A 20,671-nucleotide genomic window follows, 5' to 3' on the forward strand; every position below is an offset into this window, starting at 1 on the left:
GGAAATGTTACTTTCTTAAATGTACCAGTTTATGAGTTATTACACTGTAATTTTTTTGTCTGAAGCGGTAGTAGTGAGATACTCCTCATCCATGCCTTCTTCTTGGTGATTCAGAGTTTACTTCCAGTCCGGCTGATTTCCACCATGGATGTGCACTGAAAATGAGTCTTGATCAGTCACCTTGGCTTCTCTTTGCCATTTAAATCTGTGTTCATGCATTTTAATGTCAAGGTTAGCGTGGGATCCTGTGGCTTGGCAAGCCCCCAGCGGCACAAGGGGTTTCAGGCCACCACTGCTGTTTGAGTGAGAAGCCCAGGTGCTCTGCTCAGGGCTGTTGTCCAGACTGCCTGGCTGGTGGCCTTTGCCAAGGTGTCCTTCCCCGAGGGACAACAGTGCCAGGACGCCCGTTCGGATTTTGTTATGTCGCCTTCCTACCACCGGTGACCTTTGCTGTTCCAGAACTCATCTCTTGTCTCTGTTTCCCCTGATTTTGTGTAGGTGCTGGGATGGCTGGAGAAGGTCGCGATTTGCAGTTGAGCTGAGGGAGGCGTGAAGCTTCATCCATCCCCTGCTGACATTTGAGGTAGTGTGATAACTTTTATCTTACCTGCAAGTGACTTTATTATGAATGTTGGCTGAGCAGAGCAATCAATAATATCCTGTAGTGCTCTGCAGATAATCCTCACAGATCCCATGATCTGTTCCTACAGTAGTATCCTACTGCGTACTATATATGCAATTTACAGAATTCTGATTGGGATCCAATTGTCATATCTTATTACCCCAAACAATAGAGATATTTGAATTAAGACTGTCAAATCCAGTCTCGATGTAAATTGATGGCTTAAGCCCATTTCTATAAATCTCTAGTAGCCAGCATTTGAGACAGAAGGCTTAGTAACTGGTAGAAGTGCTTAAAAGCTATTTTTCTTTGTCAGAGAAAAACTATTATACTGCATTTTAATGAGCGATTTCTTATTTATAATATTATTTAAAGTATTAATTGCCTGACTTCCTAAATGCACAACATTGACACAAATGGACAAAAAAAAAATCTGTGTTTTTCCAGGGAGAGAGAACACGAAAATGCATATCAGAACATTGTAGATAACAAATCCTGGTGTAAATTGCACTTAAACGACATTTACTTTGAAAGTATATATTGCGTCTGATTTATATCTGGAGTGTGCTACTGAAAGCTTAACCAGATTACAGTGGGGTAAATGTGAATCAAACATCACAGAAATACACTGTGGTATAAGGGGTTTGGACCTATGATTGCTCATGCCGTGGAACTGGAAAGCTGTTATCTGGTGTTAAATGGCTGCATGAGACTTCACAGCTGCTGTCTGTGTACTGTAGAGACTTAACTGGCTATTCCTGTTTAAATGTACACAAATGTAATGTCATTAAATAGAAGAGAAATTCTAGAGACTTTCTGCTTTGGTTGTGGTAACAATAGGTGAAGTTTGCCACCCTATGCCCATGTTTTTAATGTTTCTGAAGCTAGATGGTGGAACTCTAGATGCATTCATTGCACCATGGATCTCTGCTTGGGAGACTGTAAGGATAGTACAGGACTGTAAGGTATAAGGATATACCTATACACTAAGAAAATAAGAAGGTCAGAATAGCAAAAAGTTACTTGTAAAAATGCTTTTGAAATAGGTGTAACTGAGAGTCTTTAGGGACCTCCTCAACCACAGCTGCCTCTGTTGTGGTTGCCATGCCCTCTCATGCAGAGTTAAGCACACCTGAAAAACCATTTATGAATTACTTCTCTCATTTCATAGCTGAAGCACAGCAACACAACCGTACAGAAAACTGCTACTGTGCTCTGTTTTCCTGGCTTTCTGTGCCCCGCAAGCCAGTCGATCCCTCGCTAAGCTGCCTGTTCCCGATTTCTCTGTGAGCAGCGCTGCAGGAAGCGTGTCCAGCACTAGGAATATACAGCTTGGATGTGGGATCTGGCCTCGCTTCTGGGTGCACTCAGGGGTTATGACACCCTCTGTTACCTCGTTGTGTTTCACTTTCCTGATTGTGAATGAATGCTAATAATTCTTAACTTCCAGAAGGGACTAAACCATCCTGATCCATAGGGAATGCTGTTACTCGCACAGCACCTGTCATACACGATGTGATATTGGCACTGTGTTACCAGGGGTGAATTCAAATCCTTTGCATCTAAGTGTGACCCTGGGCTTGGAAATTGATAGTGGATCCCTGAGTGGTAAAAATCATTTCTGTGGTGCTTTCTTGCTTGGTATTTTCCATTAACTAGAGATAGAGAACATTTTGGCACAGGGAAGAGCAACTAACTTAATCCAATGATAGTGTGATCATAGGGGAGGGGAGAGTATGCTGACCAGATATCTTGAAAATGACATGTCTGTAATTTATTTTACCTGTGCCAAGTTAGTTTTAGAAGAACTGGAAATGTGGTAACTGTCCCCGTGTAGATCAGCCTTCATGTATTTGCCTTTCAGTACATGTTTGGCAATACCAGCCCCAGACTCAGTCATCTGGAGACAAGTTTACTGGTCGGCTCTTCTGTGAAATTGAGACATTAATGCATTATGGACAGTGGGAAATGTTCATCTGCACATTTTCTAGGCTGTGATTAATAAAGTGTTTTACTCTGAATAAGGTTTTTGTTTATCCTAAATGAATGTGTCGCATTCTTTCCTTAAAAATTAAACAGATGCCTTGTTATTTCAAGTCTCGAATTCTGAAAGTGACCCATAGATGTGGCGAGAGTAATTTGTGCCTCATTGACATTTACAGTCCCAATGGAAGATAACACGAGGCACAGCTTTAAATAGATTTTGACAGTGCTGGTAGTTCTGCTGAATATGCTGGAAAAAAAATTATTATCTGGCCAAAAGTAGCAGAGATGTTTGTAAAATAACTGCTGTAAAATATTCCAGTAACTGTAATTTCTTTAGCTATTAACACTTATTCAGCTAGCAGGTCAGCACACTTCTCTGTCTTTTAAATAAAGTTCCACTAAGTTGCTAGCTGTGGAATACAACGTATGGAGTATGGAAACCTTTTGTGGTGCTGTTAGAGCCTGAGAAAAGCTAAGAGTATGGAAATAAAATTGACTGTTCCTCCACAGTTTGGGAAAAAACTTACAGGAATACAGGGCTTTTCCTTTTGAACAGCCTTTTAAGTTCAGGGAAGGACTTGCCTACACTGAAAATGGCAATAATACAATAAATGTATTTATTGGTTTGATACCAAGATGCTATAATACTTTTTTCATCAGGCAACTTGTTTGGTGACATTAGACTACCACAAACTATGTATCCACTATGTGTGGGCTCAGATCCAATTCCTTCGATCAATAGCGTTATGAATAGATCAGAGACATACATGCTTAACTAAAAAAAAAAACCCAAATCACTCGTTATTTCTTTTTTTTTCTTTTTTATTTTTTTGTTTGTTTTTTCAATTTTTCCTTTTTCCTTTTTCCTTTTTTCTTTTTCCTTTCACCTTTTTTCTTTTTTCTTTTTTTTTTCCTTTTTTTTTTCTTTTATTTTTTTTACCTTTATGGCTGTACCTCATACTTTCAATTTATCAGTTCATCATACAATTTGAAGGGTTTGCTTTTTAGCATTTGGTGTTGGACAATTTCATTTGCTCTTAAATAAACTGAGTTAAATTCTGTTGTTGCTGAGTCATACGTTACTGCAGATTTGAAATCAAAGTTAAGATTCAGTTTGAACAAGTCTGACAAAGTCAGGTATCATGTCCTGGCAAAGGGCTACAGGCAGTCATATTTTATTAACTACTGTGTATAAACCAGAAAGGAAACTAGGAATGTTAACATTAAAATAAAGTGCACAAAGTATTTACTTAATGGCCTGTTTTCTTTTAAAGACAATACTCTGCACTCCTTGGTAGCCACTTGTATTCTGGCTCTCGCTTCTGAGTAAAGTATCTCATAAATGTGCTGTTTGAGAATTATTTGTGAAAAATAGATTTTCCAGACTAAAAATACCACACTGAACCAGTGAGAAGAATCAGATTAGATAAACCTGTGGAAACCTATCCTCCCACACATGGCTCAGTGTGCTTTAAAAATGTACTCCAGCAAATCAAGTCTTACACTGTACATGCTACTGTAGGGTTTATTATGTATGACTAGTAAAAATATGACCATGTGGTCCAGCCTTTGCAGTATCAGTGAGAAGTAAATCTGGGTTTTGGGAAGGCTAAGCTCAGTATTGATACTTGGCTGCAGCGTTCCTGATGTTAGTTCAGCAACATTAGGCTGTCTTATCCCATCCACCCTCCGTGCCCTTTCCCAGGGGAAACAGCTCGTCCCTTTCACCACGCTTTGCCAGCAGCTCCCCTCTTCCCATCTCTTTTCCTCATGAAGGCCCTCCTACTTCCATCACTACCCAACGTCAAGAAATAGTGTCCTGGTTTGAGGTAAAAAAAAAACAGTTTTCCTTTTCAGTACTTTTACTTTTCAGTTAAGTCTCTTCTGACTGACGGCACTCTCTGGAATTAACAGTGTATTTTTCAGACAATGTCTGCTCCCAGAGCAATAAGGCCTGATGTTTGTAGTTAATACAAAGAAACAGTACCCAGAGAGGCTCTTGCCTGTACTTATTGTAATAACAGCCAAGGTCAGCTAAATTTGTTATTTGCCCTGTTGGAGGGTCGGAAGTGGAAAAGTGTAGAGGGGTCACACCTGCAGGGAGGAGTGGACAGTTAGAGGTGACTCAAAACTGACCAACAGGGTATTTACATCCCATCTGCCCCATGCTCAGTGTAAAACCTGAGGGATCAAAAGGTCAGCCTCTTTCTTCAATGGCCGGGATCTGAGGAGGACTCTGTTCCTCTGCCATTGATCTCAATCCTTGTGTTCCTGAATCCAGGTCTGGGATCCAGTTCCTGTCTGTCACTGAGTCCGGTCTGGGACTTTCACAGTGTCTGCCAGTGATGTGGTCTCCATCTTGAGGTCTCAATATGGTTTTGTATACATTTTATGTATTTCATTATTTTCTTTTTTGGTATTATTATCTTTTCTTTCTATTGTTTTGTTATTAATATTTCATTTAAGTAGTTTAGTTTCTTTTTCAACTCGTAAGTTCTCTCTTTTCTGTCATTCTCTCTCCTCTCCTTTGAAGGGAGATGCTCTCTCTTAAAGGTTAAAGAGAGTTTAAAGAGAGCATCTGTCGTTCATTTTAGTGGCCAGCCCATCCCAAAAGCACAACAAATAGGAAAAAGGAAAGGAAGGGAGCAAGGGGCTGGGAAAGCACAGCTCCCCATATCTCCCTGCGCTGATGGCAATTGGAAGCAAGCCAAGCTCTCCTTTTGGCTATGGCTGGCAGAAAAAAAATGGGGAGTTCAGGCAACCGTCACAGCTTCAAAAGCCGTTTCTCGTCTTCTCCAGGCAGAAATGACATGGGCTGGATGGCATCGTTTCATGAGCTAGATCTTGTTTATGAACTACATGCCATAAATATAAACCTATTTAAAGAATCCAGTGTTCGTTAAAGAGAGAAATGCTGGTCCTCTTTTTCAGATGTTCTCTGTAAAGCTATACCACCATCTCTCTTAATTTGTGCTACAGCTCCTAGTAGTACAATTGGAGTAGCACTCCTAGCAGCTTGTTACCATACTGGATGATTTTCAGCCATACCAGTAAATTAAATGTACTACTCCCATCAGGACAAATTCTCCTTGAAAAAGATACCTTTTGGGTTGTTTCAAATAAGATAATTGCTTAAAAGATCACACACCGCATGATACAAGTTTTCTTCCATTTCTATAGTATGATACTTTAACTTCTCAGGCTCAAAACATTTGTCGAGATCCGTTATCAAACTTGTATGTGATTATACCTAGCAGTATCTACAGCAAGATCTAGAATAAGTATCTATATCAAAGGAATGCACATATTTTAATTGTGACTTAAAATCTTAAAAAAATCCTTTCCTCTAATATGGAATAAAAAGACACAGGGAAATTAAAACACAACTGCAAATTCTACATTTTGAGGACTTCCCTACTCCATAAAGGTATGGATGTTGGGTCCCTCCCAACCAGCTGAGCTACTCAGGAGAAACCTGGCTGATCCACAGTATGTGCTTTTCCTGTGAGTTTTATGCCTACCATAGAGCATCTGAGACTGGAAGAAATCCTGCTCGCCCAGGGAGATAAGAACTCAATTGCAGGCCAGCCAAAACCAGACCCAAGAAACTAATTTATAGACCACCAAGTAATCCTGCAATTAATTGTTCTCTGCAGCCCGTAGAACAGCTGACATCTGGATTCACTTTGTGAGCTATGAAAGGACTACAGACTTTGGGGGGCCTTGAGGTTTTTTTGTATGTGATTAAAGCACCCTGTATCAATCTATATTCAGAGCTAACTGGTTGGGAAGCTGTCAAAAATCTTTGCAGACTATCACTTTTTGAAGTCTCTGAAAGCAGCAACAGGAAAACATCTTCCTTGAATGAACTATTACTGGTCATTATTCTTTTTAGTGTGTGAGTCCAGTCACCTGTTATCAAGTCTGATTGCTGAAGAAAAACTTGTATGCAGTAAGTGACCTTGAAAATCATGACTAATTTATGCATCAGGGCAATTCAAAACTCGAAGCTCCGTCTGCTGTCATATTCTACAGTTTAGTAATGTTGGGAAAATTGTAGTCTGTGTAGAAGTGATTTATCTAACGCTGCGGTTCGCTTTCTAGTAGAACTAAGAGAAGTCAGTCTCATCATGGTTATTGTGAACACGGTTGCTTACACAGGATTCAAGTGTGATTGGTAAGTGTCATACGTATTTTAGGAGCAGATGATATCATCATTAATGATTTCTTAAAAAAAAAAAAAGAGGGATTTTTTTATATGGTAAGGTTTTTCTAAAAATGGAAAAAACAAAGTTCTCTCCAAAAATAAAGTTTCCTGTGATACTAAAGTTACTCAGTGTAAGAACCACAAAAAGGAGCAGTCATACTTTTCCCCTTCTACGCCGACAGTTCCCATCCGTGGTCTTGCAGGTGAGATTAAAAAGGCTGCAGTTTAGTCCACAGGGCCCAGTGTTGAGTGGGGTGATTACTGATGCGCTGATTAAAGGGAGAGAGACAGTTGCCAAGGTTTTTGTTGACATGCTCCTCTGCAAGCAGCCTTGCTCCTTATTTCAGTATAAAAATGGGTACTGAGGCAAGACTGCTGGTCAGGCTTCAGAGGAGCTGGGTGTCGTGCTAGACCAGGAGAGGCCCCAGCAGGGTTTTACAAAACCTTCTGTGGCTACAGTGCAATGTCCTCCCCTTTAGTCTGCTTGGTTTTATTGTACTGTGCGTCTAATGTAAGTCCGGAGATCTAGCTAGGTATGGGATTTATTTTTCTGAAAAGCCCTCACAAAAAAGTCTGAGCAATACTTGTGGTAGTGGTGGGTGAAGGCTCGGGCTCTCAGATGCTCCTCAGGGCAGATACCTTGCGAATTTTGTCTGTAATCATCTGTTTCCTCATGGTCCTGCGTAAAATAACAATAACAGGAATAGAGAAATGTGAATGCACTAGTCAGTTTTCATAAAAAACAGTTGAATCTGCTCCAAAGTCTCACTTTCTTAATCAGATAGTTGGTAACATGAGGGAGCTCCTGTAGAGCAGGGAGTTATAGCATCAGTGAAGGTAATCCTTCACCTCCAGATTCCAGGTCTTATCAATGCAAGTGGAGACAGAGGTTAACTGACTTTTTAAGATTTTATGAAAGGTTGGAAGAGAGATCACCTTTTCTTCACAAGTTATTACTTACCACATGAAAACTCATTTTGGCAATGCTGTATTTAAAAACACTGAATAAACTTCTCCTGTTACTGTTCTCATTTAGTGTCTCTTTCAACTTTGTGCTGGCTTACACAATTAGACATCTAGCTCAGAATCTTTATGTGTCTATACAAAGTGGTTTATGCGGTTCGCTACTTTTTGGTAGGTGCACACAGTTTATGTATTCAGATTTGTATGGGCTTAAAGCACCAAATCTGCAGAGAACAGAGCCAGGGAACAAAGCTGGTATGATCTTACTGAGGACACATGGAAGCAGTTGCAACCATATTGTTTCTCATTAACAGAGAACTTCCTAAACAGAGAATTTTACTTGCAAGGATAGTGATAGTAAGTATGTGAGTACTTGGAGTCATGAGTGGCCATCCAGAAATGCTGCTCAAGTCCTTTGTTTGTCATTTACCAGCTTTCACTTAATCCACTATTTAAGTTAATGACTTCCCAAATGCCATTCAGGCTTTGTTATGTAGTCTTTAATCTGATTAGGAGCATATGAATAATTTAGCATGCGATTAAACCATGTAATTAATTTCTCCCATGGTAATGGACTGTTAAGTAGTTCCTTTAGTCTAGGATAAATACCAGGGTCTTGAACTTAAATTTTAAAGCTTCTTGAAGATGTTTTTTCTTGGAATAAATGTTTTTTTTTTTTATGTATAAATACAATTTAAAATTAAAACCCTGCTGCCCCTAATTTCCTGAAGTTGCTTTTTGAGGTCTGCAGAGGCATGTTTTGTTCAAAGTGACTAGAAGAAATTGAGGATGCTTTATGCAAAAATGCTCGTCTCTAACCAAACCCTGTTTCACCTGAGGTTCATCAGGAGCTTCATTTTGAAGCAGGGTTTGGTTTATAGCCAAGCATTTTTGAACAAAGCATCCTCAATTTCTTCTAATTGCCAAACCTGCCTTTCAGACCTCAAAGAACAATTTCAGGAAATCAGGGCGAGGGGAGTTTTTGTGTTCCAGAAAAGCTCCAAGAGATCTGATGCAGATTTGTTTATAATGTGTGCTGAAGCCTAACTGACTATATTTGCCCAGGTACTAGGTAGCACGCTTTTTAATTCGAGTGATACACAGATACTACAGCACACAGGAGAAGGCTTCCAAAGAAAATGCCAGCTCTAACAGGGAAACTGTCCTGCTGTGCGGAGGCAATCCAGCAGCAGGTATAGGAAGGTTCTTTAGTATAAAGCATGTGAATAATCCTGTTTGTTTTCCCTCATGTTCTAGCCCAAACTCCCAGTAATGTCACACATACTGCTTTCTGCTACGATTCCTGAGCTTATTAATATTAGCTCAATAATATTGAGCTTATTATTATTATTATAATTTTTGTGAGTTGCTAAGCTCTCTGGCTGTATGAGAAGAATTACTTAGCCATGCTCTCATGTTAGATATATGACCTTGCCTGCTTAAAATCAGATCTCTTTAACTTCTTTGCTGGATTGGGGCCACACTGCTGAGTCCTGACAGAATTTAAACTTTAATGCTCACAAGACACTGAAGAGTTTTCTTGGGTTTTTACACAGGCACAGAAATGTTTTACAGCACTGGACAGCACATGTGTTTTACAGCACATTTAATCTCTTTATGTAAAGTGTGAATAATTGTCTCAGTGAAATGTTTTCCTTTAAGTAAAACCACATTTTTTAGTGCAGGTTACTAGGGGGCTGGTTCTAGATACAGACCCAGACATTTCTTTTTCATTTCTTGTCATGATATTTGACATTGAATTGATGCATTATACGTCTTCAAACAAACTGGAATATACTTTTTGGTCATATAGGGAAATTCTTTCACTTCTTTGCAATTGATTGTGCAAATAACAAAGCAAAGAGCTGAATTTTGTCTTTTGGATGACTGTTATCTAACTATTAATAATAATCTAAAAAAAAAAAAAAAAAAGAAAAAGCCTAGGAAAAATTGCTACTGAGAAAAGTGTTTATAGCCTGAAAAAATTACCACTCTCATAAACAGGCCTGGATCCTCTTCCTTAATCATACAAGTACATAAAGCTGATTATCATCTCAGCAATTCATATCTGCACAATAGCTGCTAAATGTTGCAATTTCTTTCAGCTGAGATGCATCTGTTTTGCTGCTTTGGTGTGGTTTGGGGTCTGAAAGGCAAACAAAGAGATTACATCTTTTCCAAGTTAAAAGTTTACTATCTATTCATTGATGATCTAGACAAGGGGATTGAATGCACCCTCAGTAAGTTTGCGGATGACACCAAGCTAAGTGGGAGTGTTGATCTGCTTGAGGGTCGGAAGGCTCTACAGAGGGATCTGGACAGGTTGGATCAATGGGCCAAGGCCAATGGGATGAGGTTTAATAAGGCCAAGTGCCGGGTCCTGCATTTCAGTCACAACAACCCCAAGCAACGCTACAGGCTTGGGGAAGAGTGGCTGGAAAGCTGCCCAGCAGAAAAGGACCTGGGAGTGTTAGTGGACAGCCAGCTTAACATGAGCCAGCAGTGTGCCCAGGTGGCCAAGAAGGCCAATAGCATCCTGGCTTGTATCAGGAATAGCGTGGCCAGCAGGAGGAGGGAAGTCATCGTGCCTCTGTACTCGGCACTGGTGAGGCCTCACCTCGAGTGCTGTGTTCAGTTCTGGGCCCCTCACTACAGGAAAGACATTGAGCTGCTGGAGCGTGTCCAGAGGAGAATCACCAAGCTGGTGAGGGGTCTGGAGAACAAGTCCTATGAGGAGAGGCTGAGGGAACTGGGCATGTTTAGTTTGGAGAAGAGGAGGCTGAGGGGAGACCTCATTGCCCTCTACAACTACCTGAAAGGAAACTGTAGAGAGGCGGGGGTTGGCCTCTTCTCCCAAGGGAATAACGACAGGACCAGAGGAAATGGTATGAAGCTGCGGCAGGGGAGGTTTAGATTAGATATTAGGAAGAATTACTTTACTGAGAGAATGGTCAAGCACTGGAACAGCCTGCCCAGGGAGGTGGTGGAGTCACCATCCCTGGAGGTATTTAAGAAACGTGTAGACATGGCTCTTCAGGGCATGCTCTAGTGCCCGGGATTGTTGGTTTGTGGTGGGGTGTTGTGTGTGAGGTTGTGGGTGTGGGGTTTAGTTGGTGGGTGCTTTTTTTTTTTTTTTTTTTTTTGACTGTGGTTTTTTTGTTGTTGTTGGTGGTGGTTTTTTTGTTGTTGTTGTTGTTTGTTTGCTTGTTTGTTTGTTTTTGTGTGTTGTGGGTTTTTTTGTTTTTTTGTTTTTTTTATGTGGTTGGACTCGATGATCTCAAAGGTCCCTTACAACCACTAAGATTCTGTGATTCTGTGATTCTGTGATCTATGCAGTAGACAGAAACTTGAGACTGTAACTTCAGTTCTCTATTAGCAATTCTGTTCTGATGGAGATGATCTACCAGTCTTATAGCGGAGATCCTCCCTGTGTATACCTGTTCCATTAGGAAGGCATAACAGATTTTATTGTAAGTGTAGAATTGATACGCCATATGCCACAGCCATACTTTTACTTTGTAGCCCAGTTCCTGGAGTACGACTTTATAGCTGGATTAACCTACAACAGCTTTCATTACAAGTCCAGAGCAACGTCCAAACTCTGAATTCACTGAAGGGCTCCTTAACCCCATCCAAGAACTGATAACCTTTTGGCTTGTTACCAGTTTAGATGCAGTTTAAATCAGAGTAATTAGCTCGCACTGCTGTCCATGGGAAAAAGAAATCATCTCTTAGTGTTGAAGGTGTCTGTTACAAAGGAGAGAGAAATAAATGTGGTGTTAAAATGAAGCTTTCATTTTTTCTAAAATTAAAAGTTTGATTAGGGAAAATAATAATTTTTTTCTAAATCCAAAGCAAGCAATTATTTTAATATATTCCATTTTTAATTTTAGTATTTAAAACTATTATAAATTATTTCACTTACATAGAGCTCTAATTAATAATGTAAAATTGTCTCTGTTACGTAGTTTTAGTTTCTCATAATGATGTGCCTTTTAGTAATCCTCAAATTTGCATCAAATCATGCATAAAAAATGCAGCTTTGCGCCAGAGTCCCTCATTCTTTTCCAGTGGTGCTGCCTTTTGTTCTTTGGGTTTTGGGGTTTTTTTCTGAAATGTGCCCTTTATGAGATTTTTTCTTCTTTTAATTTGCAGTACATAATTTCTGCTTCCAAGGTATTATTCCTTGTGCTTTTCCTGTCTCAGATGACTGCACACACAAGGTGGATGGTGTGTTATTCATATCAACTGTGACAATTTGTTATTTCTGTTTCTTAACAGGGCTGAGTATATAGCCCTGACAAGGGTTCTATAAAAGCAGGCGTTCATCCAAGTGCTGCTGATGACTCAATCAAGCTGTAATATCAGCAAGCAAGGGAAGAAGTCTTTAGGTCCCTGGCAGTTTTAGACTGTGTTGATTGGAAGGGCTGTAACTCATTTCATCTGCAGAATGACGCTGTCCTGTTGGCATTCAGGGGAATGAGGGTACGCGGGCAAAGTGATTTCAGCTATGCATGATCAGCCAAACCAGTATGAATGTTTAAATTACGCAAGCACAGAAAGAAGATTTCCTCTTGTTGTCACTAATCTTGCCGTGAGATAGCTTGTAAGGAATAGCCGCTCTGTGGAAAATAAAGGTCTTTCACCCAGAAAAACTGTGCAAGGCCGTGTGCCTGTGTATTCGGTAGTTGCATACACAAGGTTCGGGACAGATTTGGAGAGCCTGGAGTGACATTCCCTTCTCAGAACTTGTTCTTGCTCGGCGGAGGATGTGTTGTTGTGTATTCATCTGTGTTGCACGCTCTTGTGTCCTTGGCTGTTTGTGATCTGATGGAATGGTGAAATGCAACAGTGCACAGAAAAGCTCCTCAGATGAGCTGCCTCAGTGATTTTGTGGTTCAGTTTGCATCACAGAGGCCACCTTTGGTTCTGGATTAGCTGCACGTGTGCTGCTTTGGCAAACAATGCTAAACTGGAGGAGGTTACAGGGGAAAAAACTCTCTCATATTTGGAGTACAGTGAATTAATGGAGATGGCAAAAGCGGAAGACCCTTCATAGGGGCAGTTTAATGAAGTGTAACGTCCTTCTCCTTCCTTCAGGTCCTTTGGCTATCTAAACGTAAAGATCTCACTTCAAGCAACAGTTCTGTTTATAAGCAAAACTCCTTATGGTTTACTCTGAGTGTTAACATCGCTACCTGACCAGAGCAGATGCAAACCACTCAGTACGCTATGACTAAACTATTTCTTTTCTCAGGGATTTTCTTAGCCCTGTTTTGCCTGTTTATGCTGACTATGTTTGCGTCCCACTGGAGAGATGTCGTGTTTAAATTAACTTGTGATTGACCTTACTCCAACATCAGTATAGAAAAGGGCCAAGAATTTTTTTCATCCTTTTTATAACTCCTGGCTCCCTTTCTGTACTGAAGCAATTAGCCTGACCTGACCTCTAGCCAAATGTTCCTGTGGTCAAGTTTCAGCTGGCTTGAGGACAGTCAGCTGCTGTAATTTTTTTCTGGTTTTAGCTCTGTTCATTCTTACAAACTGCTGGAGTTGGGTAAGATATAGACTATTATTCATTCCATACAATAGTATATATTACAGACACTGAAATTTATTTTCTGTTAAGGAGCAGGGACTTTATTAGTGGCATTTGTCTTTCGTGTGTATACAGAGGTAGGTGCTGGGAGGTAAATATTACTAGATTGTAAAAGGTCAGTTTTGTCCGAAAGCCGACAGAGAAGCTGTCCCTTGCTAGATTAACGCTGCACCCTCTGAACAGCACTGTTCTTGTTGGCAGTGAGCTTGCAAGAGTGTCTTAGAGGAGCAGCAGCTGGCGGTTACAAGACAGATTGTGAGAACTTGCTGCAAGGTGGTCATCGTCTGATAGCGGGGCAGGTGGCGCTTCAGAGGGCTCTTCTCTCAGAAATTTTATTCTGTATCACCAAAAGCAGTGTCATGATGGGGCAGCTCCTACTTTGCACCAGATTGTCTCCCGCGAGACTGGAGCTGTGGTGGTGTGGCCCTTCCACCTCTAGTGTGGTAATGGTACCTGCAGCTCAGTAGAGCTTTTGATATATGTGCTGGACACAGAGAGGTCACATAGTCCCTGGGGCTTCACACCCCTTGCAGAGATCCTTTTGCCCGGGAGAGATCTTGAGTATGAGCCCTGCCCTAAGGGCTCTGGGTTTGAGCTCCAAGGAGACTAACACAACTTGCCCTTTCCCAGAGGCTGCTGTACAAAGGGTGGAGCATGGCCCATGGCCCATCCGTATTTTCAGATGAGAGCAGTTACCATTTTTGTGTTCAAGTCCTGTCCATAGTGGGCATGTTCAGAGTACACCAGTTGGATTTTTCTCCCACGTGCAACTTGTCTGGATGGATAACTCAGTGGAGGATCCCAAGTGGATTTAGGCAGAGTAGAGACACTATTGCTTTCCCTTGCTAAGGTGGTGGCATTTGTGGGAGTCCACAGAAGCATCATTTGCTTCTATACCACATTTCACTAGCAAAAAGACAAGGATTAATCCACAATTTTGATCACCTTTGAGGTTTAGGAACACAAATTAATCCCGTGCCCTGTTTCAGAGAGCTAGATGTTTTAGTCAAGGTCTATAACTCAGCTGGGACTTTCCCAATAATCATAGAATTGCTCTTAAGTAGTAGCCGCTGCTGGGGGGGTGGTTGTGTCCTCCCCTCCACCCTGGCGGCTCACTCCCATGCCTGTGCTGCCCGGGCTCTGTTCCCGGGTTGAATCTTTGTGGAGTCCTGATAAATCTAGTCAGCAAACAGATTTGTTACAATTAATGCTTATGGATTGATTTTAACTAGAACAATTTCCTGACGCAGTTTACTGTGTGCAGGTATATAAACAAGTCTGCCAGCTCAAGAGGAAGGGCAGTGCTGGAATGGGATTGTTTTCTTCTGCAGCAGTAAGATGTTACTGAAGTTCATCGTGATTGTTGACCTCTGGGATGTATTTCCAGGCTCTTGGGTTGGCGCTCCGGTTGTCAAACCTTGGACATAGCTGGGATGGCTGCCAGTCACAGTTCAGGAGGGGAGGGGACAGCCGTGTTGTGATGGCTACACATGGGGACTGATCCTAGTCCCGCCACAGAGTCGTTTCATGCAAAACAGTGTTCACAGATGTGCTCTGAATGACGGACTCTGTTGATGACATTTGTTCTCACAGGAGAACTTCCGTGAGGGTTTGGGCTTTTCTTGTGGCTGTTGTTAGGCACGAAGAAGTAGGAAAGCTTGGAGAAGAGCGGTAGGAAGATCAGCAGAGGCTGGTGAACACAGGAGAACAGGGATGTGTTGAATATGGAGGCAGCACGGGATGCCTGGGTATGGTGACAGGGAGAGAGGAGGAGGGTTGCAAATAAAGTGACATTGTGCTCAGGCCTGTGAAAGGGAAAACAAACCTTTAGGGAGAAAGTGGAAGGGCTGAAGGGAAGGAGAGGCTGTTTGACAGGGCAGAAGTCATGTAAGAAGAGAGGAATTGGCAAATACAGAGAAGCATTTCTGTAGAGGATTTATTAATGAGAGACAATAAGATTCCTTTAAACAAGAGTACAGATGGAGCAGGGGAACAATTGAGCTAGCTGAAAACCTAGCTGATCTCGGATGAACCTCGTGCTGTACCGGTGTAGCTCCTCCAAGAGTAGGAGGATTGTTGGCTTATGATTTGCTTTATGAACTTTTTCCCAGCCCTGTGCACTCCAGCAGCTGCAGCTTTCACTGCTCCTGGTCCTGCTCCCCAGGCTACCTCGCTCCCACACTGCCACTAGTCCTCACCAACACACCTCCGGCCTCAGCCTACCTTTGGAGAGACCCACTTGGGTCTGCTTGGCCAGGAGAAAGCCCTGCCTGGCGCTGGGCAGGTCCCCAGAGCTCCCCCAGCTCTCCTCTATGTGTGGCTGCCCCTTGCCCACTTTGACTGACCACAGGGTACCCGTTTTGAGTGGCCATAGGATGCCCGTGTGGTACAGCTGGGCATCCCCACCGTGGCACGGGTGCGGTGGGGAGCATCTCCTGGCTTGCCTTTGCAGGTCTGGGTTAGACTCTGCTAGCCTAGAGCTGTTGGAATCAATGCCTCCCATACTGAGCCTGAAACTCAAGAGTTATTGAGCAGTTGTGCTAATGAGGCTGTGAGAAATACCTTCTGATTTTCAAGTTTTGTACTAAACAGCATGAACAGAGAAATCTGGAATTGGTAATAGTTTTTGGTTTTTTCTGTAGTGTGATTCAGTCTGTTCTCTTGGTGTAAGAAAATTAAGGAGAGAATTATCTTTTGTTGCCATAGTTCTGCATACTCAGCGTGTTTGTCTTTTACAGTTTCTGACTAAATTCAAACTTTGCTAACTCCACTGGGAGACTGACTAGTTTTTGATACCGAGGTTTGACAGCATTGGTTGTTAATTGGTAACACCCACTTAGAGGTTGTTACTCATTAGTGGGCTTGGTTGTTTGGACACTTGTGATTTAATCTCCTGTTAGATGAAGAAAGGAAATGTCTAACTGAAAACACTACAGTGTAGAGTCAAGATTTGTCATACCGATTTACGGTCAAATTTGAAAGTGGAGCTATTACTCTCCCCTTTCCCGCTGCCTCACTGAGCTGGGGCCTCAGTGTGTCTTGGCAGCTTTGTGCCACAGAACAAAAAACTGCTGCCAGACTGTTGTTTCAGCATTTGTGTTCATTTTGGTGTTGCACCTTTGGTTTTGAAGGCCTCCAGTAACCTCTGTGCTCCACTGGCACAGTTGTAAATGGTTGGGTCCTAACCTATGGTATGTATGTTTCCCCGCTACTACGTATGGAGACCCCATGAGCACTTTGGGGCATGGTGCAGTTTTGTGCAGAAGGCTGCGCTGCCACAACTCCAGTGTAACCCAGCTTCTGCCCTTCCATATTGTTGTCAGATGCTGGTGATAATGTCAGGAGCAAAGTAGCGTCCCTCAAGCAGGGTCGCGTGACGGGGTTGTGGGCTATGTATGTGGGAGGAGGGAGGAGTGTGCTGTTTCAGGAGGTCGTAAAGGCTTCCTGGGTTATGCTTGGGTTGTAAAGGTTTGTATTCTTGGAGGTTGGAAAGGCTTGTGTGGATGGGCTCGGGTCCGTCGGAAGGTGCCTTCTCAGAAACGATGCAGTTAGAAGTTTCCAGCGTGAGGCAGCCTCGATGGTCGCCCCTGAAGAGCAGCACGGCAGAGCTCAGCGAGGCTGGTGCTCAGGGTTGTGCAGGGTAGCCCACGTTACTCTCATTCTTGCAGCCCCGTGGCTACTGCTGCCCTCTCCGCCGGCAGTGGCCGTGGATACTAGGCTGGTGTTTCTCTGCCAACAGCCATTTGGCTTTCTGGTGCGGGAGCTGGCTTGTTAAACTGCATCACTCCTCTCAGCTTTACTACATGTAGTCCCAGACCTGGGAAGGGTTATATATGGCATGTGAAGATGCATGAAAGAGATACTTCTCTTTTCCTACTTCCACATTTAACATAGGCCACTCTTTGGCATCTATCCCCGAAAGGCTGTTGGGGGGGGTGGGAAATGTGGCTACTCCCTGGAACCAGGCTAAAGATTGACAGTACTTGATTTCTTCCCCCTCTATATTAAACGAACTAGAAACCCGTAAGCTACTTCTCTTGTAAAAATAGTATTTACTTTCTGTCCCAGACTGCAAGATGATGTATGACTGTACGAGGCAATAAACTGTAAACTAAATACACTTCTGGTTTAAATCCAATCAGAAATTCAATAAAACTAGATAATAGTTTAAATGTCATGTCATATTAGGTAGTAATATTAGTTTATAAAGAAACTCTCTTATTGTGTTTTGTTATTACAGAATTAGAGGTATGGATCTTCGGCATCTGCTGTTTACTTTGGCACTGGTCTGTGCAAATGACTCACTTTCTGCAAGTGATGGTAAGTTTTATGATACCTTTCTGTGCCTTTGTGTGTGTACATATGTATATTTAGCTTTTTATAAAGAGTATTTTAATATTATGTGTGTCAGGACTATGCAAGTTCCTTGATTGCAGTACCCTAGGTACATAATGTGAAATGTGAAAAATACATCAGTTAACCTTGTAAACATAGTGGATGAGATTGAGATGTGTTGCAGAATGAAGGTGAGTTTCATAGGCAGTGTTAGATGTGCACTGTGTAAACAGGCTGGATCAGTGTTGGTATTAGATATCTGGATTTTCTTTGCTCGGGTACTAAAGTTACAAAATAATTGTATGAGGTTAAGTTTTTTTTATAGAAACTGGTGGGTTTTCTCCTTAACAAGTCTTTTTTAGTATATTCATATGTTAAGTGTAGAACTATTTGGAAGTACAGAGGAAGCATTTTAAGACTGTGCACTTTGGGTCTGAGGCCAATATGAACAAGTTTCATAAGACATACACTTAGACATTCTTGAGTAGAGCTTATAAAAAGAATTTGAAAAGAACATGTACCCTCAACCAGCCAGCTGGCTTTGGGTTGCCAGCAGAAGCCTTTTTAGCGAGGAGAAGTTGTGAATGCACATCCTGTGGTGTTCATGATTCAACAGATCTGCCCAGGGTTCACATCCACTGAATGTACCTCTGGCTTTCCACAGTTCTCCTCCTTCCCATCCTTATTCACCACAATTCTTCCATCTTCTGAATTAAATGCCAGGCTGGAAAGTACTTGGTCCAGCTGAGCTTTCTCTGATGTTTTTTCTTGTTGCAACCAGCAATGATTTAGAACTATTTCTGTATCACCCGGAGGCCTGTTCTGACTCTGGTGGGTCCCCTGGACTGGTCTTTTACTCATTGAGAACAAAAAATTCCTGTTAACTCCAGTGGAAGTTTAACACTGTGTCAGACTGCTCTGCTTATGCTGGTTATTATCTGCTCCTCTAAACAAATGCAGCTTAACTTGGTCTGCTCTATCTGGTTTTGGCCTTCGGAGACAGCAGTAGCAATTTTCCATAATTATTAATTTTATGCAAATGTGTCACTGCTTCTCTCAGAGCTATGGAGCAGCTGCAGAAGGGTGGTTCCTTAAGGTGTCCCTCCTGACCTCCTAGCCAAAATCAGTGTTTGCAGAGAAAGTCAGAGAGGGCAGTTTGATGAGTAATTTTGGTAAAAGTAGGGTGGAAACAGCTTCCACGACAAACTGTATATAAACTGATAAAATTTTCAATGAAAATTTCTGACATCTCTCAATTTCTTTTTTTTTTTTCCCTTTAGCTCCATACTTAGGTGTTACTGAATGCAAATTAAATACCTATAGAGTTGCAAGCCATGTTTCATTAGCCTTTCTAGTTTTAATTTTAGAACTAAACTCCATAAGGAAGTGTGGTGCAGTGAAGTGTTTATTTTCATATTAGAATTCAGCTGAAACAACATGGGGCATTTATTTAACGTGTTTTGAATGCTTTTCTGTCTTCTGATTTAGTTCTGACAGGAATTTGCAGAATAAAGCTATATACTCATTTTCCCATTTTTGTGTACCAATCTCTTTAGTTAGACCTATAAACTGAAATAAAACTTGCAAATTCTTCCTTGGTTCTGCTGAAATGTGGAAAGTCAGTATTTCACAGTGAAATATGATACATGTACCAGCTTCTATTCATTGCCTCGTACAGAATGGTCAGTAGAACAAAAATGGATGTGTCCTGACTTGATCCTTCCCCCCCAGTGTCTGCATTTTACAGTACACTTATTCAACAAAAATAATCTCTGCTCAGATACCGTCTACTGGACCAATTGATTTCTCTCTCAAGATTTAAGAGCAAATGAGGATTTTTTGATCCTTGGCAGATGAGGTGTGGTCCAGATGTCCTAAGTTCAGTAAAAATCTGTGTTATAAATAAAACTTAAGCACAACATCATCTTTGTATGACTTTGTCTATACTGCTGAAATAGTAATTTCCCTGAGCTTATCTATCTTCAGAATCAGAAATGAAGAACATTTTAGTTGTGTTCCTGTGCTTAAAGCCAAGACACAGTACTAAATATTGTCCTGATTTGCTGCACTATTGAAGAATTGTGTGTTTGAAGGGAGCAGAGCTTTGTTGTCCCAAGAATAAATTTCTAACCACTAAACTGCTTGTAATGCTGTAACACATTTATTGTGAGTAAAGGAAATGCTCAGCTGAGAAAGTCAGACAAGAAAGTGTAAGTCAAACAGGAATATTTGAAATAACAGCACGAGAGAACATCCATTTGCCATTCTTGCATGATTTAGGACAGAGTATTAGATGAGATCTGTTTATTAGCTGGTTTGTTCTTTTTTTCCCCATGTGAATGTGCTTGTACCTGCTGAAGCTCCCATGAGCATCCATCCCCACTCAGGTAATGAATCCTGACAACCTTACAGAGTTCTGCCCACACAGTCTTGCGAAGGCCTTCCTGTAAAGTTGATTAGGTGTGCTCCATGCCTGTACCATATCTGATACATTGCCCAGGGGACTGGATTTACATGGTTCCCTAAAAGATCCACTTCAGTAATTGTATTTCTTCTGGGAGCACGTTAGAAAGTCGCACATACTTGCTAATCTTCCACAAAAGCGTGTTACTGAGACACTGTAATACTGACTTATACATGGAAGGCTTTTATGTCTTGAAAGTAAGTAAAGCTTACATTCAGCCTTGCAAGAGCCTGAGCTTCAAGTTGGCTCCATGCCGTGGGGCCGGATCCACTCTTGGCACACGGTGAAATCCCATACGTGTTTCCTTCTGGAAGGGGAGAGGGTGTGAGGCCAGCAGTTGGCCAGGCAACTGCACAGCATTTGGGACCAGATATTGGACATTTAGTCACCTATTTGCTGTCTCCAGGCTGGTGCCAAGTTCTGCTGGAGGCTTTCCACTGATTTAGCTCGTTTTCATGTGCTCATTTTGCAAAGAGCTTGGCTTGCTGGCTCCTT

The 20,671-nt window shown here is 41.7% G+C and overlaps 1 protein-coding gene across 1 annotated transcript in view; it reads left to right on the top strand.

Moving 5' to 3' along the window:
* Positions 1-512: 512 nt before the first annotated feature.
* GHR (growth hormone receptor) overlaps positions 513-20,671 on the top strand; it is an 84,853-nt gene continuing 64,694 nt past the window's right edge. The window contains exons 1-2 of the mRNA XM_074165865.1: positions 513-583; positions 17,618-17,697. Of these exons, the coding sequence (XP_074021966.1) occupies positions 17,628-17,697 (70 nt within the window). The 5' untranslated portion in view covers positions 513-583; positions 17,618-17,627. The remainder of the gene's footprint in view (positions 584-17,617; positions 17,698-20,671) is intronic.

This window comes from Numenius arquata, chromosome Z, assembly GCF_964106895.1.
Source record: "Numenius arquata chromosome Z, bNumArq3.hap1.1, whole genome shotgun sequence".
NCBI classification, from domain to species: Eukaryota; Metazoa; Chordata; class Aves; order Charadriiformes; family Scolopacidae; genus Numenius; species Numenius arquata.